The following is a 19,995-nucleotide window of genomic DNA, read 5'->3' as shown; positions in this document are numbered from 1 at the left end:
TGGGGAGAGAGAGAGAGAGCGAGCCCACCCTCCATCTGCAGGGTCACATCCCCCAAATGGCCACACCAGCTGGGGCTGGGTCAGGCGGAAGCCAGGGGCCTGGAACTCCATCCGGGTCTCCCACACGTGTGGCAGGGGCCCAGGTACCTGGTCCATCATCTGCTGCCTCTCAGGAAGCTGGATTAGAGCATGGAGCAGCCAGGACTCAAACCAGATCCGATCCGATATGGGACAGGTACCCAAGCAGTGGTTCAATCTTGTGCCGTAAGGCCCACCCCCATTCTGGCTTTGCTTACAACCCCCCCCCCCATGCTGAAGCTGCTAGTGCTGTTTTGAAGAGCACTTGGCCTACAGGAGGGAAACAGACGTTCACCAAGCAGGATAGCCCCACGAGGAAACAGAGGTACAGTGATAGGTGCTACGGAGGAGACCTGCAAATACACGACACAAAATTTCAGTGTGTGTGCAGGGATGGTGGGGGGCAAGGGGGGCTCAGGAGCAGGGAGCTGGCAGAGGGGCTCAGGCTGGACCCCCCTGTGTGAGGAGCCATGGGAAGCTTCCAGAGACCTGGGAAGCATGGTCAGACGCTGGACATGGTGGGCCAAAAGGAGGGGGAACGGAAGTAAGTGGGGGACCCAGCCGCAAAGACGCAGAGGTGGGTCAGATAGGGATGATGGAGGCGTTCTTTTATTTAAATTTATTTATTATTTATTCAAAAGGTAGAGGCAGAGAGAGAGAGAGAGAGAGGTCTTCCATCCGCTGGTTCACTCCCCAAATGGCCACAAAAAGCTTGAGCTGGGCCAGTCCAAAACCAGGAACCAGGAGCTTCTTCCAGGTCTTCCACGTGGGTACAGGGGCCCAAGCACTTGGGCCATCTTCCACTGCTTGCCCAGGCCATAGCAGAGAGCTGGATCGGAAGTGGAGCTGCCAGGACTCGAACCGACGTCCATATGGGATGCTGGCACTGCGGGCGGCAGCTTTACTTGCTACGCCACAGCACCGGCCCCTGATGGAGGCTTTTAACCTCCTTGTGGCCTTTCTCAGTCTTCCATGAAGCAAGAGGAAGTCATTCCAGATTTTTTTTTTAAGATTATTTATTTGAAAGCAGAGTTACAGAGAGACAGAGGCAGATAAAGAAAGATCTTCCATCTGCTGGTTCACTCCCCAAATGCCCGCAACAGCCAGGGCTGGGCCAGGTTGAAGCCAGGTGCCTGGAGCTCCATCCGGGTCTCCCACGTGGGTGGCAGGGGCCCAAGCACTTAGTCCACCTTCCACTGCTTTTCCAGGCTCACCAGCGTGGAGCTGCGTTGGAGGTGAAGCCGCCAGGGCTTGAACCAGCACTCACGTGGGATGCTGGCACCACAGGCAGCGTTTAACCTGCTGCGCCACCTCGCTGGTCCCATTCTATGTATTTCAAACAGAGGAAACTGAATAGGGGGGATTATTAAGGCAGACAAACTGGACGAACAAATGGGGAAGGGAAGGTTACTTGAAGATTAGTGAGTATAGGAGGTGCTTAGCTCCTCTAAGGCTGAAAGATCAAAAGGACAAAAGGTGTCAGCCACCACCCACAGCCACTGGTGCAGTGAGGACGGGAACCGGACACCAAGTCAGCCACGCAGCTTCCACCACTGCCGCTGAACTCGCTGCCGCCGCCGTGGCTGCCACCTAAGGCAGAGGCCTGAGAAAAAGTCTCCTCCCCACCTCCAACTCCCTCTCACAGAGCATGGTAGGAAACCAGTGGGCAAGGGTGTCTGGAAGTGGAGTGTGCAGGCTTCCAGCGCCTGCAGCAGGAACTGAAAGAGGGGAGGCCAGAGCCGGCGCTGTGGCGGAGCGGGTAAAGCCACCGCCTGCAGTGCCGGCATCCCATAGGGGCACTGGTTCGAGTCCCGGCTGCTCCACTTCCGATCCCGCTCTCTGCTCATGCGCCTGGGAAAGCAGTGGAAGATGGCACAAGTGCTTGGGCCCCTGCACCCATGTGGGAGTCCTGGAAGAAGCTCCTGGCTCCTGGCTTTGGATTGGCACAGCTCTGGCTGTTGTGGCCATCTGGAGAGTGAACCAGCAGATGGATGACCTCTCTTTCTGTCTCTCTCTCTAACTCTGCCTTTTAAATAAATAAATAAATCTTAAAAAAAAAAAATACAGATTTCATTATGTAAAAAGAGAGAGAAAGGTGGCCATTGTCTGGACTGCAAATAGGCTCTGAGAAGTGTGTGAGTCCCACAGGGCCAGGGGCATGGTCCCAGTGGCCGAGGCTACCACCACACTGGCTAGGGACCCACTGTCCTGGGGCCTCTCCTGTGTGGCTCCAGAGCTGCTCTGCCCAACATGGTGGCTAGTCAGGACATGTGACCACTTTAATAAAGAAAATGTCCTACATTGTCGTGTAGCTGGTAAAGCTGTTGCCTATGACACCGGCATCCCACATGGGTACCGGATCCAGCCCCAGCTGCTCCACTTGATCCAGCTCTCTGCTGTGGCCTGGGAAGGCAGCAGAAGATGGCCCAAGTCCTTGGGCCCCTGCACCTGCGTGGGAGACCCAGATGGAGCTCCTGGCTCCTGGTTTCAGCCTGGCCCAGCCCTGGCCATTGCAGGCATTTGGGGAGTGAACCAGCAGATGGAAGATCTCTCTTTCTCTGTTTTTTCCTTATCTCTGTAACTCTGCCTTTCAAATAGATAAAATAAATCTGTTAAAAAAAAAAAAAGAGTCAGACCTCATCTGGGGCACAGCTGTCCGTGAGGATTTTCTGGGACAATGGAGGCTGTCCCATTCGCACTGACAAGCAAAGCAGCCACTTCCCGTGGGTGGTTACTGACTGCTTCCCTCGTGGCTTGTGGCCCTGCGCAATGAGTGACATAAAGAGACAGACAGAGTTTCGATCTGCTGGTTCACTCCCCGAACGCCTGCAACGGCCAGGACTGGGCCAGGCTGAAGCCGGGGGCCTGGAGCTCCATCCGGGTCTCCCACGTGGGCCATCCCCTGTTGTCTCCCGGGCGCATTAGCAGGGAAGCCGGGTTGGAGGTGGAGTAGCCGGGAGCTGGAGCAGAGGCGGAGCAGCCAGGTCTGAAACCAGCACTCCGACGCGGACGCTCGCCAGGTGTGCCAGCAGCAGTCTAAGCCGCTGTGCCGCGTGCCAGCCTCAGGGCCGTCTCCAGTTCTCACGGCAGTCAGGCCGTGACGAATGCTCGGCCAGCTTCCACCAACGCGAGGACAGAACTGGCTGGAACTTTACTTCCTGGGTGGCCACTTCGAGTCCCTCATCTCTCTTAGTCTGTAGTGTAATTTAGATAAATTATAAATTCTGATTTAAGGCCGGTGCCGCGGCTCACTAGGCTAATCCTCCGCCTAGCGGCGCTGGCACACCAGGTTCTAGTCCCGGTCGGGGCGCCGGATTCTGTCCCGGTTGCCCCTCTTCCAGGCCAGCTCTCTGCTGTGGCCCGGGAGTGCAGTGGAGGATGGCCCAGGTGCTTGGGCCCTGCACCCCATGGGAGACCAGGATAAGTACCTGGTTCCTCCTTTCAGATCAGCGTGTGCGCCGGCCGCAGTGCACCAGCCGTGGCGGCCATTGGAGGGTAAACCAACGGCAAAAGGAAGACCTTTCTCTCTGTCTCTCACTATGCACTCTGCCTGTCAAAAAAAAAAAAAAAAAATCTGATTTATTCATCTGACGTCTAAGAGCGCTGGACCCCAAATTTCTGTTGTTGTTAAATCTGATGGTTTTCAACACAGATTTGGATGTGAAAGTGGTTTCTTTAAAAAGACCAAGGAGGATGGCCGCCTAGTCCAGGGGTGTGGGACACCCACATCCCGCGTGGGGACGCCTGGGTTCGATCCAGCTCTGGCTCCTGGCTCCAGCTTCTTGCTAAGCTAGGCCCTGGGAGGCAGCGAGGGCGGCTCAGTAACTGGGCTCCTGTCGCCCACGTGGCAGACTCAGAATGAGCTCCGGGCTCCTGACTTCAGCCGGCTTGGTCCCAGGCGTCGGGTCATCACCAGGAGCAGGAGCAGGGAGCTGGGTCAGCTGGGACTCGGTCCAGCAAGGCTGCTGACAGTGTCACCTTGTCACACATCAGATGCCTGCGCACAGCCCTGCGTTCCCTGAGCAACCAACGCTCCGCTCAGGGCCCTGGAAATGGCGTGGCCCAGAGGCTTCACAGCTGGAAGAGTTTCCCTTCTGTTATTACTGGGTTACAACCCAAAGAAGTTAAGGAACAGTTTCCCATCTGAGTTACAACCCAGAGAAATTGTTTTTTGGGGTTTTTCTTGTTTTGCAAAATATGTTTGACCAGCCTTAATGTTATCAAAACGCTAGGGCAGCGCTGTGCTCACGGCCGGACCCCTGCTGGTCCCCCACTTCCGGCACTCAGATTCCTTGCTGGGAGCGTAGGGAGTGGGGAGTGGGTGGGGGTGGCCTGCAGAGCGGGTGTCACTGGGGAAAACCTGGCCAACCTCACCGAGAAGCAGGGGACGAATTTTTAAAGAAAATTAAGACAGATTACCATGCAGACATTTGAACCTTTAAATGTGTCCAAGCAGGAACAAGGGGTTTTTTGTTTACCAGGCACCTTTCCCTACGAGGCGGGCGACTGGTCAGAGCTCATTATGCTGCTGGTGGAATCGACTGAAGTGACTCTCCCGCCCTTGAAACCTTCCTGCCAGGAGTTCCTCCTCGTCTTCCTCCCGAGCCTTCTTCACTTCCTCCTTGGCCTGAATGGCATCCATCTCCCTCTCTGGTCCCTGGAGGAAAGGAAACAAAACACAAACAGGCAGCAGCAGCAGGGGATTCTGGGTACTGGAGGCTGAATGCTTGCCTTCTAGAAGCTTCTGCATCACCATGGGCAGGCCGCTGAGCCCCTGAGGCCTGGAACTTATAACCTGTTACTGCATACAGGGGCCTGCGCTGTGGCACAGCGGGTTAAAGCCCTGGTCTGAAGCACTGGCATCCCATATGGACATATCGAGTCCCAGCTGCTCCACTTCTGATCCAGCTCTCTGCTATGGCCTGGGAAAGCAGCAGAAGATGGCCGTGGTCCTTGGGCCCCTGCACCAAGTGGGAGATCAGAAGAAGCCCCTGGCTCCTGGCTTTGGCCTGGCCCAGCCCTGGCCATTACAGCCACAACAGCTTCCTACTAACGTGCACCCTGGGAGGCAGCAGGTGTTGGCTCACACGCTTGGTCCCTGCCACCCACGTGGGTGACCTGCAAGAATTCTAGGCTCCTGGCTTTGGACTGGCTCAGCCCTGGCTGTGTGTACATTTGGGGAGTAAACCGGTGGATAGAAGGTAGGGGATCTCTCTCTTTCTGCTTTTCAAATAAGATGAAAATAAATAAATAAAAGCATGTGGCACAAGGAAACTCTGGTTGGATGCAGAGGGGAACACAGAATAGGACAATCCCACTGAGAACTGTGTGTCTACATCAGATCCTGGGAAACCAGGATCTTCACTCCTGGGCTCGCCTTCCCTGAAAGACACAGAAGTCTTGCCCTTCCCACAGTTTTAGCTACCTTGGTCAACTAAAGAATTGTCAATGGAAAATCCAGAAATAAACAATTCTTCCTTTTAAAATGACCTTTACAACAGTATATAGTTTCCAATTGTTCTATTTTATCATTAGTTCTTGTTCCTCTCTTACTGTGCTTACTTTATAAATTAGACTTTCTCATGGGTATGTATGTCTAGGGAAAACCACCTGTTCGGATTTCCCAGTGTGTGTTTGTGGTTTCAGGCATCCTTGGGCCTTCTTGGGTAACAGGGGGACTACAGGACAACACTGCTCATTAGCAGCCATATTTGTAGGGTTCCACACTGGGAGCCCCCCAGAGAGAATGGACACACACATTCTGGAATGTTCTCGGAGTAAGAACAAACGTGGATGATTCTCACCGCTCCCGCTAAAACAGCAAATGTCAGCTGTTCTGTTCATGGGAGTTATCACAAGAGGTGATTTGAGGGTGGACTCAGCAGTTAGGATATCCGCACCCCACGCTGGTGTGCCTGCATGTGACGCCTGGTTCTGGAGCCTGCCCCCGGCTCCCTGCTGATGCAGACCCCGGGAGGCAGCAGGTGACGCAGGGAACTGGGGCCCTGCCTCCCACATGGGGGCCACACACTGAGCTCCTTCTCCCGGCTCTGGCCCTGGCCCTTCCCCAGCCACTGAGGGGATCTGCGAGGGACCAAGCGGAGAGGAGCTCTCTGCCTCGCGGACAAATGAAAACAGGTGAGACTGATCTGTAGGGTCGAACAGTGTTTGCTGTTGTGGCTGATCAGGGTGAATACTGACTTGGAGGGCTACAGGGGAGCTTCTAGGGTGCTGCTACGTGTGTGTATGTGTATGTGTGTATGCATGTGTACATATGTGTACATGTGTGTGCATGTATGTACGTGTGTTATATGTGTCATATGCCTGTGTATGCGTTGTGTGGGTGTGTGTGTTGTCTGTGTGTGTTGGGTGTGCATGTGTATGTATGTGTGTATGTTGTGTGTATGTGCATGTGTGTTGTGTGTATATGTATGTGTGTACGCAGGCATGTGTGTATGTGTTGCATGTATGTGTATGTGTGTGTGTGTATGTGTGTGAATGTGTGTGTGTGTGTGTGTGTGAAGCAGTTTGGATCAATGCACGAAGGACGAGATTCACAGGAGGTAAATGCGTAACAAGAAAAGTGACTCCTGGACGGCGTACCTTGGTTTCGCCCCAGGTGGCCTTGCCAAAATTCTCAGCGTACTCTTCATCATCTGTGATCAGGAAGTTGTCAAAGATGGTGCCGGACCTCACCTGCACGGGGAGAGGCCTGTGTTGTCGACGTGAGGTGTGTGACAGCGTTCCACTTCAGCCGTCTGTTTACTCAGCACTCTAACACGGACTGGCTCACAACAGCAGACAGTACTGACCCCATTTCTAGAATATTCTGGGACACCGACTGTCAAACGTGGCCACACACTTTGAGCACCAAGAGCATTTAAAAACTCCTGATGGGTAGGTATTGGGCCTCGTGGCTCACATACCTGTGTCCACCTGAGAGGGCCTGGGTGCAGAGTCCAGCTCCAGCTCCTGACTCCTGCTTCCTGCTACTGCACACCCTGGGAGGCGGCAGTCCTGGCTCAAGTGACTGGCTCCTGCCACTCATCAGTACTTGGAAGATCTCTGTCTCCCCCTCTCTCATCTGGACTCTGCCTTCAGATAAATCAATGAACCAATCTGTTTTAAAAAACAAACCGCGGTTCTACCTCCAGGGTTCAGGTAAGGGTACCTGGCACCCAGCAAGTGCTCAGGGAACAGCATTAATGTACAAGTTCAGGCTGAAGTTCAGAGTCTAGCAAAGTTATAGTCAACACTATGTTTTCAATGTGTTTTCTTCCCCCAAAGGTCTTGATCTTGGCACCTTGGTCCCCGTGGCAGTACTGCTGAAGTGGTGGGACCTTGAAGAGGTAGGGCCCAGTGGGAGGTGGTTACATCATGGGACTTGACTCTCAGGAGTGGATTAATGCTGTCTGGGACTCTACTCTCAGGAGTGGATTAATGCTGTCTGGAGGGAATGCATCAAGAATCCTGGAAATCAGTTTGTTACCCCAGGAACAGGTGGTTCTGAAAGAGAGGTCCCTGGTGTCTCGTCTCACCACGCGCCCTCCGCTCCTGGTCCCTTAGTCCTGTCTCTCTGCTCCTGGTCCCTTAGCCCCGTCTCACCACGCGCCCTCCACTCCCTGTCCCTTAGTCCCGTCTCACCACGCGCCCTCCGCTCCTGGTCCCTTAGTCCCATCTCACCACGCGCCCTCCACTCCTGGTCTCTTTAGTCCTGTCTCTCTGCTCCTGGTCCCTTAGTCCCGTCTCACCACGTGCTCTCTGCTCCTGGTACCTGGCTCTCCATCTCACCACGCGCTCTCTGCTCCCGGTCCCTTAGTCCCGTCTCACCACGCGCTCTCTGCTCCCGGTCCCTTAGTCCTGTCTCACCACGTGCCCTCCGCTCCTGGTCTCTTAGTCCTGTCCCTCTGCTCCCGGTCCCTTAGTCCTGTCTCACCACGTGCCCTCCGCTCCTGGTCTCTTAGTCCTGTCCCTCTGCTCCCGGTCCCTTAGTCCTGTCTCACCACGTGCCCTCCGCTCCTGGTCTCTTAGTCCTGTCCCTCTGCTCCTGGTCCCTTAGTCCCGTCTCACCACGCGCTCTCTGCTCCTGGTCCCTTAGTCCCGTCTCACCACGTGCCCTCCGCTCCTGGTCCCTGGCTCCCCGTCTCACCACACGCCCTCCGCTCCTGGTCCCTTATTCCCGTCTCACCACACGCCCTCCACTCCCGGTCCCTTAGTCTCGTCTCACCACGCGCTCTCTGCTCCTGGTCCCTGGCTCCCCGTCTCACCACGCGCCCTCCGCTCCTGGTCCCTTAGTCCTGTCTCACCACGCGCCCTCTGCTCCTGGTCCCTTAGCCCCGTCTCACCACGCGCCCTCTGCTCCTGGTCTCTTAGTCCCGTCTCACCATGCGCCCTCTGCTTGTGCTCTTGCTATGGGACGCCATTCACCAAGCTGTGATGCAGCCAGAAGGCTCTAACCAGGGACCACACCCGCGAGGCCAGCTGATCCCGGACTTCAGCGTCAACACACGTCTTTCCACCGCATAGCCTGCCGTGTGGGTGCACTGTCCTAGCCAGAGAAAGTGGACTGAGACACCGAGTGACCTGCCAGAGCTCCAGTCCGATGGCGCCGATGTTCTCAAACTCCGAGAGGTCGTACTCCATCAGGGAGCTGGTGCCCCTCATCTTCTGGTACAGCCAGACGTGCTTGTCGATGCCCTCTGGCTTCAGGCCGTCCTGCAACGACCATGACCATGACCATGACGCTGACGCTGCATGTGGTGGTCCCGGAAGGAGGGCCGGGGAGAGGGAGAGGACGGCCCAAGGTCATCCCAGGGCATCGTGGGAAGGACGACACGGCCCACGTGGGGGGGCGGCCCAAGATCATCCCAGGGCATCGTGGGAAGGATGACATGGCCCACGTGGGGGGGCGGCCCAAGGTCATCCCAGGGCATCATGGGAAGGATGGTGTAGCCCACCTTGGGGGGGCAGCCCAAGGTCACCCCAGGGCATCATGGGAAGGATGGTGCAGCCCACCTAGGGGGGCAGCCCAAGGTCACCCCAGGGCATCATGGGAAGGATGGTGCAGCCCACCTTGGGGGGGCAGCCCAAGGTCACCCCAGGGCATCATGGGAAGGAAGATGGGGCCCACCTGGTAGGGAGGCTTCTGGAGCATTGGCGCCTGCCAGTCCCCATCCAGCTCACTGTTCCAGTCGCTTGGTTCACTGGCGCCAGCGTCCAAAAAATGCTTCTCCCAGTCCTTCAAAGATGCGGAAAAGGCAAGACCAGTCAGGGTGCGGTGGGGGTGGTGGCACGGCCGGTCCCCGCGACTCCACTTCTAGTCCAGAGTCCTGCTAATGCTCCTGGGAAGGCAGTGGGTCAGATGGCTCATGCAAGTACCTGCGTACCCTGCCACCTATGTGGGAGACCTGGGGGGGCTCCTGCTGTTGTGGGCATTTAGTGAATGAACTAGCAGATAGAAGATCTCTCTATGCCTCATGCTCTGTCACTCAGCTTTTCAAATAAATAAATAAGTCTTTTTAAAAAGTCAGAGGTTCACATCTGAGACAGGAAATTCTCAGATGCTAACAGGCAGGGATGGGGGCCAGGCCAAAGCCAGGGGCAGAAGCCACATTTGGGTCTCCCACGTGGGTGCAGGGGCCCAAGCACTGGGGCCATCTTTTGCTGCTTTCCTAGGTGTATCAGCAGGGAGCTGGAGCAGAAGTGGAGCAGCCGGGACTCGAACCTGCACCCAAAAGGGATGCCGGCACTGCAGGCAGTGGCTTCACCAGCTATGCCACAGCCCAGGCCCCAGGGCCAAAAACACTTGAGGTTCCCAAACCCACCAAAGGGGGCAGGGCAGGCGTTTGGCCTAGTGGTTAAGATACCCACGGCCCGTATCGGCTTGAGTCCTGGGTCTGGCTTCCTGCCAAGGCAGACTCGGCAACGCAGCAGACGGCTCAGCTGTCTGGGTTCCTGCCGCCCCGTGCGAGACCCGGATTGCGTCTCAGCTCTTGGCTTCAGCCCTGGGCCCAGCCTCAGCCATTCTGGGCATCTGGGGAGTGAACTAAGGGACGGGAGCTCCCTCTCTCCCTCTAAAGTCCATCAGTCAATCTACCAAGGACTCGGGGCAGCAACGGATTGGCAGATTTTTCTCCCCGACCCTCTGTGTGGTGATTTCAGCATTTCCCCCAGTTCTGAGTGGAACAGCAGGATGAAAAGCCAGAGCGAATGGCTAAGCTGAAAATGCCAGGGCAGGGCTGGTGTTGTGGCGCAGTGGGTTAGGCTGCTGCCTGCAGCATCACCATCCATACCTGAGCTTTGCTTCCAAGCCAGCTCCCTGCCAATGCATGGGAAAGGCAGCGACAGCTTGGGCCCCTGCACCCATGTGGGAGACCTGGATGGAGCTCCTGGCTCCTGGCTTTGGGCCGGCCTGACTCCAGCCATTGTGGCCATTTGGGGAATGAACCACTGGACAGAAGATCTCTCTCTCTCTCTCTGTCTCTCTCTGTCTCTCTCTCTCTCTCTGTCACTCTGCCTTTCAAACAAACAAACCTTAAAAACTTTTTAGAAATAAAATGACAGAGCCAAAAGTACTGGCAGGAGGAGCGGCTATACACAGACTTCCACTCAGGTTACGGGAAGTCTGTCTTTAAGGTCACGGTCACACGGGAACTGTTCCAGAGAGAGAGGCTGGGCAATGACGAGACCTTCCAAGATTGATGTAGGGCCTGCTGGGTAGCTTCCACGACTGGATGCTTTTACACATACACACACGCACACACCACACACAACTGCACAACAGACCGCAGTGATCTGAATGTGGCCCCCTCGAAGCCCCCGCCTCGGTGTGACGGTGTGAGGTGAGGGAGCTGAGTATATCTGGGGGGGGGGGGGGATCGCGCCTTCACAGAAGGGACCCCAGAGAGCTCTCCTGGTCTCGGGGACAGCGAGGGGGCGGCCATCTGCAGCCCGGAGGAGGGCCCTCACCAGAACCCAGCCATGCTGGCCCCCCAACCTTGAACTTTAGGAAAGAAATTCCCCCAAGTGCTTCAGTCAGTGACACAGGGACGGCCTTGCTCAGGTCCATTTGTCTGGGAAGTCTGGGAAACACGCTCATCCAGGGCTAGCCGGTGCCCTGGGGTGGACCTCTGCTACGATATCGCCGGGTCACAGCTACGGGGCTCTTGTTCCCTTAACCTGAGCCACCGGCCAGGGCCGTCCAGGAAGATTCCGTACCTGGGCCTTTTCTTCTTTGACCTGACTCCAGTCTTCGGGCTCTGCCGAGGACTTCGCCATCTTCTTCAGTGACGTCAAATTCCAGTCGTACTCGATGCTTCCCGACTCAATTACTTGGCCGTCGATTTTCACTTCGTACGAGAGATCTGGTCTTAAAACCAGAGCGTAGAGGTGTGTGAAGCCGTCTACCTGCCCGGGGTTAGGGGAGGAAGAGGGCAGAACAATGATGTTTCAACACAGGGGGCCGGCGCTGTGGGGTAGCGGGTAAAACCGCCCCCTGCAGTGCCGGCATCCCACAGGGGCACCGGTTCGCGTCCCGGCTGCTCCTCTTCCCTCCATCTCCTTGCAGACGCCCCTGGAAAAGCAGCAGCAGATGGCCCAAGTGCCTGGGACCCTGCCACACAAGTGAGAGACCCGGATGGAGCTCCTGGCTTCCGGCTTCATCCTGACTCAGCCCTGGCTGTTGCAGCCATTTAGGAAATGAACCAATGGATAGAAGCTCTCTCTCTCTCTTTCTGTCTCTCCCTCTCTCTTTGTAACTCTGCCTTCCAAATAAATAATTACATCTTTTTTTTTTTTTTAAAAAGGAACTATTCCCATTCTAGAATGTTCTGATGTTTTAAGGATTATCTCATTTCTACAGAATGTTTTCCTCGTCCCAAAAATATTTCATTCTCTGCTGCCGATGGCTGTGGCTGAAATGCGACTATCCTACTGGAACTCTTTGGGGGCAGATTTTAGTAGGATGGCATAGCTCGCAGGAAAAAAAATGACTATGGCCTCCTTGCAGGATTTAAAACCTGGCAGGGTGGACAACTGTGGAATAGACCCGGGCAGTGGGACACAAGGAACAAGAGTTTTGTTTGCTAAGACCCAGCCTAGGCTCAGTTAAATATTTAGAGCTCAAAACGATTTTCTCTAAACTTAGTTACCAACAGGCAAGAGTTAACGCAATCCATTACTCACTGGAATCGGAGAACAGTTACCTTGCATCTGATTGATTTCTTGTTTGCGTGATACTGATTCTTGAAATATAAAATAACATGAACTTTCTTAATATCAAATCCACAAATATCGGGTCCTACAAAACAAATATGAGCTGCTCTCAATTTCTTTCCGTGATACGTCGCTGCAGAATGTCATCCCACACCCCCGCACGAACCTGTGTTTTCTACACAGGGATCTTTTAAAAAGTCTGTGGAAGGGTTGAGCCCGTCAGCCTGGCCGGTGAGATACTCGCATCCCACACTGGAGGGCCTGGGTTCCACACCCAGGTCTGCTCCTGGCTAACACAGACCTAGCAAGCAGGGGTGATGGCTCAAAGAGCTGGGCCCCTCCCACACACATGGGGGACCTGGATTGAGTTCCTGGCTCCTGGCTTTGGCCCTGGCCCAGCCCTAGATATTGTAGGCATTTGGGGAATGAATGAACTAGCACATGGTAGGGGGAAGAGACACCTGCCATTGGCCGATTCATTCCCCAAATGGGTTAAATGGCCCAGGCTGTGCCAGGCTGAAGCCAGGAGCCAGGAACTCCATCCAGGTCCGAGGCACATCAGCAGGAAACCAGTTTGGAAGCAGAACAGCCAGGACTCAAACCGGCATGCTGGTATGCGATGCCAGTGTATGTAGCAAGCGGAGATTTAACCTCCTGTGCCCACAACACCAGCCCTTGTCTGTTCTTAATAACCTCAAATGATAAGCTAAAGAGAAGCCATGTTCAGTACATACATTCTGATCAACCACACCATACAACGCTCTCAAAAGTCATTCTGTCTGACCCGGAACTTGGAATTCAATACATCTAGAGCAGGCTAACTTTTTTTTTTCTTTTTTCTTTTTGCAGGCTAACTTTTAAGTTGATCATTTTGTAAGGCCCACGAATGATGTTCTAAATATCCAAACAGCCATTGGCAGAGAAAAAGGTTCCCCACCCCTGGATTCTAGAGAGTTCCATTCAAATGATAAGGATGTTTAAAGTGGCACTTGCCAGGTGTCAAGTCTCAGTCACTCTGGAAACAGACAGTTCCAGGACACTCTGGGTCGGAGAAAAGACGTCAGGGCTCTGAGTGGGCCAGGCAAGGCTTCTAGGAGGCGTCTGGAACATTCACGAAGCCTCCTGAGAGTCTGGAACTGTCCCGCTTTAGCTGTTCTGACCTAACGTCTTAAGAATGTGCTAACGCATCCGGGTGTTTCTGCTGTGGACGATCTGCACTGCCCGTGGGGACTCTGTGGGGGCAAACCCATCACGATTTCTGGTTTCTCCAGAGTGAATGCTACATGAACTTGGAAATGGCCCTTTGTGGGACGGGCGAGGCTCCCCGGGTCTGTCTCCCAGCTGGGCTCTCCAAGAGCCTCTTTGCTTATCCAGTTCATTTTTTTTTTTTTTTTAAACCACAGCTAGGGCACACAAACTACTTGTATAAAAATGCTACTTTCTCAGGATTGAGACGGTCGATATATTTTTTCCCGCAAACATGGTCAGAATTTCCTGACATGCTTTGAATGTTTACTTCAGTGGAAGAACACACCCAGAAGTAACCAGAAAGTCATGGCATCCTCCTCTAGCAGTAACGACAAGATATTCATGCCTGTAACGGACTTCTGGAAGGAGAACCGGTGGACAGAGACGGGATCCGGGCTGACTCAACTTTGGGCTGGGGGTTTAATGTCTCTGAGCCTCAGCTTCCTTATTTACCAAATGGGGGTTGTGTTACCCACTTCCTGGGGTTTTAGGCACCACTTGAGACTACAAATGGAAGCCCCCCCCCCCTTAGCAGGGACCTCTAAAACTTATCTCTCCAGGTGAGCAGGTGAGGGCATTTAGGGCAGTTTTGGTTAAGTCACCACTTGGGTAAGTGACTTTGGTTAAGTCATCACCGCACCTTTGAGTGCCTGGTTCGAGTCCCAGGTACTCCACTGTTGATCCAGCTTCCTGCTAATGTGCACCTAGGAAGGCAACAACTGATGGCTCAAGTACTTGGGTCCCTGTCACTCACAAGGGAGACCTGCATTGGGTTCCAGGCTCCTGGTGTCAGGCTGGTCTAGCCCAGGCTTGCGCGGGCACTGGTGGAGGCAAAGAGCAGGTGGAAGACCTCTGTCTCCCCGCCACCCACGTGGGAGACCCAGATCAAGTCCCAGGCTCCTGGCTTCAGCCTGGCCCAGCCATGGCTGCTGCAGGCATTTGGGGAGTGAATCGGTGGTTGGGACATTGATCTCCGTCTTCCAAATACATATTTTTAAAAAGGCTGGTGCTGACATATCAGAGGGAATTGTTCTAACAGTGAGAGGGTCAGTTTGAGTAAAACAGCACTGACTCTGAGTTACAAACAGAAATAATACAGAAAATTTAATCTTCTTATTAAAAAGTATGTTGCTTTGCCTTTCAGATGACGCAGATAATATGCGATTTCTGTGGGTACTTTAAAAAGTTTATGGGAGGGGAATTAAAAGAATTTTATTTTGGTGCAGAACATTTTAGAAATTGATGCTTCCTGTAGTATACATTTCTAGGAACTTTCAGATCTTTCTTATGGTTTTAAGACTTTTTAAAAAATTATTTTGGGGACCGGCACTGTGGCACAGCAGGTAAAGCCACTGCCTACAGTGCTGGCATCCCATATGGGCACCGGTTCAAGTCCCGGCTGCTCCACTTCCGATCCAGTTCTCTGCTATGGCCTGAGAAAGCAGTAGAAGATGGCCCAAGTGCTTGGACCCCTGCACCCGCATGGGAGACCCGGAAGAAGCCACTGGCTCCTGGCTTCAGATCGGCGCAGCTCCAGCCATTGTGGCCATCTGGGGAGTGAACCAGCAAATGGAAGACCTCTGTCTCTCTCTCTCTCTCTCTCTCTCTCTCTGCCTCTCTTCTCTCTCTGTGTAACTCTGACTTTCAAACAAATAAATACATCTTTAAAAAAAAAAATGCACGAATTGATCCCAGTTCACAGGGGCATGCAAACATGGGTTGTGGGCCGACTTGGATGGAGCTCCAGGCTCCTGGCTTCAGCCCTGCCCAAGCCTGGCGACTGATGCCATGTGGGGACTGAGCCAGCAATGGAGGAGGGGTTTCCGGTCGCCAGGTAGGCGGCGCCACGCTCTCCGAACTCACCAAACATAATATAGTACTGGGACTTTCCGCTCAGGTTCTTCTGGTCCACGTCTGCTGGGAAGATCTTCACGTAGCCCCCACCGCAGTCCATCTTCTGCTCGTGTTTCACCGTGTACTGAATGACCAGGGTCCGCCCCTTGTTGCTGAAGGGCTTGAAGCGGGCCGAGATGGCGTAGTAGCGGCCATTCTGAGTGGTCTGCAGACCTTGCAACGGAAAGCACCCATGAGGGAGGAGGAAGGATGCTCTGGGCTCAGCCTCTTCCTCCCCTCGTCCTCCCCACCGCCCAGCATGCCATCCGCCCAACCGTGGGTGGTGCCGCGGCCACAGAGCCCACAACCGTGGCTTGCAGACACTGGAAGAGAACCTGCCCTCCGCGTGGACAGTGCTTCTCTTTCTGGTCACTACTTCCTGCACACCACAGCGTGACAACTACTTACACAGGATTTGCACGGGATGCTAAGTCGTCTAGAAATGGAGTATACAGGATGTGTGCAGGTTCTACACAAACACTATGCCTTTTTATATATATATATATAGGAGGGGATTTAAAAAAGGTTGTAGAAGGGGCCGGCGCCGCGGCTCACTAGGCTAATCCTCCGCCTAGCGGCGCCGGCACACCGGGTTCTAGTCCCGGTCGGGGCGCCGGATTCTGTCCCGGTTGCCCCTCTTCCAGGCCAGCCCTCTGCTGTGGCCAGGGAGTGCAGTGGAGGATGGCCCAGGTGCTTGGGCCCTGCACCCCATGGGAGACCAGGAAAAGCACCTGGATCCTGGCTCCTGCCATCGGATCAGCGCGGTGCGCCGGCCGCAGCGCGCCGGCCGCGGCGCGCCGGCCGCGGCGGCCATTGGAGGGTGAACCAACGGCAAAAGGAAGACCTTTCTCTCTGTCTCTCTCTCTCACTGTCCACTCTGCCTGTCAAAAAAAAAAAAAAAAAAAAAAAAAAAAAAAAAAAGGTTGTAGAAGCTGGAATTAAGTCTATTTTAGGGCAAAAAAAAAAAAAAAAAGACACTTGAAATCCATGCACATGATAGGTCTTCAAAAAGTTCATGGGAAGGGGCCAGAGTTGTGGTAAAGGTTAAACCATTGCCTGCCACACTGGCATACCATATGAGCGCAGATTCGAGTCCCAGCTGCTCCACTTCTGATCCAGCTCCCTGCTAATGCACCTGGGAGAGCAGCGGAAGAAAGCTCAGGTACTCAGATCCCTACCATCCACCTGAGAGACCTGGATGGAGGTCCACACTCCAGGCTCCCTGGCCACTATGGCCAATTGGGGAGTGAACCAGCAGATGGAAGACCTCTCTCTCTCTCTCTGTGCCTCTCCTTCTCTCTCTATAACTCTGAAGCCAAGATCTCCATCTGGGTCTCCCATGCGAGTACAGGGGCCCAAGCACATGGACCATCTTCTACTGCTTTCCCAGGCCACAGCAGAGAGTTGGACGGGAAGTGGAGCAGCCGGGACTCGAACCAGCACCCATATGGGATGCCGGCACTGCAGGCGGCAGCTTTCCCTGCTATGCCACAGTGCCGGCTCCATAAGCTTGTTTTAAATTTCACTTTTCCGTGAACTTTTTGAAGCACCCTCGTATAGGGGACTTGGGCTTGGAGATTTTGGTATGCCCAGGGGTTCCCAGAATCTACCGCTCCTAACAGGCTGACTGTTCCTGTCTCGATGTGGTGCCTACAACGTACTGACACAAGACACAACAGGCACGCCACAGCTGCCCGATTCCACGGGGTTCCTATTTCTTGTGTTTTTCTGTATTTAACAGACAAAAGCACTTCAACTCTAAATGGCAAAGACACAGTCTAAGGGGGTGGGAATACACAATTGAGCTGAACACAAACAACGGTACATTCTGTCTGGTTCCATCTCATACCAGAGGCACACAGGGGATGAGCACGTCACCAGCAGGGCACACACCCGCTGCATGGCACGGATGGCCAGCAGGCGTCCCCACGGGTGACCTCTGTATGGAGACACCGTCCTCTTGGGCACGCGATCCATCTCACACTGGAAGTCCCGTTCTTGGTTCCGATCCTTCCATTGGCGCTGGCCAATGTGAAGACACAGCCATCCTGGCCATCTCCCCCGCTCTGACATCATAAATGAACTTGGCATTGGCACCCAGTGTGTCTGAGGCTGAACTCACGGCTGGTCCCCCACTCTCACATCTTTTGCTCAGAGAATGTCAGTGCCCCTACCCTACCTTACCCCCACCTCCCAGTAACCCCTAAGGCCATCTGATTCTCTGCCTCTTTGCCTCTTCACCCTTCACCGCCACCCCTCTTCCGCAACCTCCCACCTCTTGTCTCTTCCTTCACCGCTTCCAACCTGTGGTCCCAGGACACAGGTGAAGGGGGTAGCAGCCCGTCTCCCCATTGCCCTGCCTGGGTCTGCTCACAGCAGACAATGTGCTGACAGGACGAGGGACAGGCAGATTCCCCGGATTCCGGGCTGGGAACCGGTGCGGACGTGTCAGAGGGGGTTGGGCGACACTCCAATGAACTCTATCAAACAACACATTTCCTGTGTCTCCTTTCTCTCATACAGCACTCGTGGGGGGAACATGGGTCTCAGGAAACAATGCACACACAGGCAGAGGCAGCAGGACCTTGTCAGGAGGTTAAGTGGCAGGCGGGAAAGCTGACTTTTATTATCGACTGTCCATTTATGGGGTACAGTGCAACACTCCGTCTCTGTACACAGAGCTCAGTGGGCAAATCAGGTTGACATCCCCAGCTCCTTCAACAGCAAAAAAATAATCGGGGGGGGGGGGTGAACCAAGTTTGAGTGTTTATAGAGCACAGTATGATAATTCTATTAAACGTATACACCATGTTTGTTTGTTTTTGACAGGCAGAGTGGACAGTGAGAGAGAAAGAGAGAAAGGTCTTCCTTTGCCGTTGGTTCACCCTCCAATGGCCACTGCGGCTGGCGCACCACGCTGATCCGAAGGCAGGAGCCAGGTGCTTCTCCTGGTCTCCCATGGGGTGCAGGGCCCAAGCACTTGGGCCATCCTCCACTGCACTCCCGGGCCACAGCAGAGAGCTGGCCTGGAAGAGGGGCAACCGGGACAGAATCCAGCGCCCCGACCAGGACTAGAACTTGGTGTGCTGGCGCCACAAGGTGGAGGATTAGCCTACTGAGCCGCGGCACCAGCCATGTATAGATCAAACCAGAATTATTAGTGTTTCTATCTCTTTGTGGTTACTTTAGGTTTGGCGTCTTTGAGAGCCTCCTTTTATTTACCCATAAACCTTGTAAGAGGCTACGGTGAAGTGTGGACCACCCCGCGGTGCGGTGGGGGCGCTAGAACCTTCCATCTTGGTGCTCCTTAGCCAACATGCACCTGCTGCCTCCTTCCCTCTCCAACCCTACATCCAAGGGCCCACAAACGTTTTCTCCAAGGCCAGAGAGCGAACATATCTGCGACCTCCTGGGCCATTCGGTTCCTGTCTCAACCTCGCCCGTATTTCGTCGACTTTTCCATCATTTTTATGGGTTATAAACCACCACCCACCTTTCCTCTTCTCCCCCGCCTATACCAAAATGTCCCAAACCATTCCCAGCTCGTTGGCTGTGCACCAAGACGACAGATCAGCCCCAAGAAGCCAGGGTGGAGGCCGGTCCTTGGGATCACGCGTGTCAGGAATGGGGCGGGGGTGGGCCAGCGGTGCAGAGACCCTGATGGGGGGATGGGCCCCCTCAAAACCCTACAAGAGAACAAGGCCGTGTGCTGCGCCTGGGTGCCCTGGTCCTTGGATGACCGGTTCCTTCACTGGGTCTCCTCGATGCCTCCAACTCAAAAACAAACTTATTGAGGGGCGGCGTGGGGTGGGCATGGGGTCTAGGCGGTTGGGACCCAACTCTGGACCCCACTTCCTGCTAATGCAGACCCGGAGATGACCCAAGCAGTTGGGTCCCTTGCCACCGCACCACCCCCGTGGGAAGACTTTTTATTATTATTTTTTAAGCTCCTGCTTTCGGACCGCAGCTACTTGCAACAGGCAGCACACGGTGCTGGCCTCCCCGAGCCAAAGCCCCCCGGATGTGACCCCCCCAACCTACCTGGACACCGTCGCTACGAGGTGGCCCCCCACTCCCTGACGCTACACTAACCTTTGTCTTTTTCTTTATGACCATAAAACTTCCCCGACGAGAGTCTAAAATGCCCAAATTGGGAATTATTGGTGGACTGCACCCATCGGTTGCGCCAGCGTTCTGCAGAGGGGAAACAACACGGGTTACAGCAGGAACTCGTTCATCCGGGTCCCGGGGAAGAGTGCGGGACCGTCGGCCCTTCACCTCCGTCTAGAAATTCCTCCTGGAAGTAGACGGTGGCCAGCGCCACCCGCAGCACGCAAATAGCCCAGAAGTGGACTCGAGCCCCGGCCATGGAAACGTGCGCGCCCACTCCCTGTAACCGCCCCCTCGCTCCCGGCGGTCTCTGCGGCTGGCCAGGCTAGGTTCCCGAAACTACAACTCCCGTCACAATTCGCGATTGTGACACCGAGGCCACCATTGGTCCCGGGCGCGCAAAGCACGCGGGGCCTGCCCGCAGAACTACTACTCCCATGATGCATCGCGATG

General features: G+C 54.6%; 1 protein-coding gene across 1 annotated transcript; it reads right to left on the bottom strand.

Annotated features, from left to right (window-relative positions):
• Nucleotides 1–4,493: 4,493 nt before the first annotated feature.
• On the bottom strand, nt 4,494–19,884 carry CALR3 (calreticulin 3). The gene is made up of 9 exons (XM_002722093.6): nt 19,711–19,884; nt 19,525–19,626; nt 15,403–15,606; nt 12,282–12,376; nt 11,296–11,484; nt 9,209–9,316; nt 8,662–8,793; nt 6,682–6,774; nt 4,494–4,735 (listed from the first exon to the last, which is right to left on the bottom strand). The coding sequence occupies exons 1-9, from the start codon at nt 19,799–19,801 to the stop codon at nt 4,589–4,591; spliced, it is 1,161 nt and encodes a 386-aa protein (XP_002722139.4). The 5' UTR covers nt 19,802–19,884; the 3' UTR covers nt 4,494–4,588.
• Between the last annotated feature and the right edge of the window lie 111 nt (nt 19,885–19,995).

This window comes from Oryctolagus cuniculus, chromosome 16 (genome assembly GCF_051225735.1).
Source record: "Oryctolagus cuniculus isolate XC-2025 breed Fujian yellow rabbit chromosome 16, ASM5122573v1, whole genome shotgun sequence".
NCBI lineage: Eukaryota > Metazoa > Chordata > Mammalia > Lagomorpha > Leporidae > Oryctolagus > Oryctolagus cuniculus.
The sequence above is the reverse complement of the archived record's forward strand: the minus strand, read 5'-3'. Positions and strand labels throughout refer to the sequence as shown.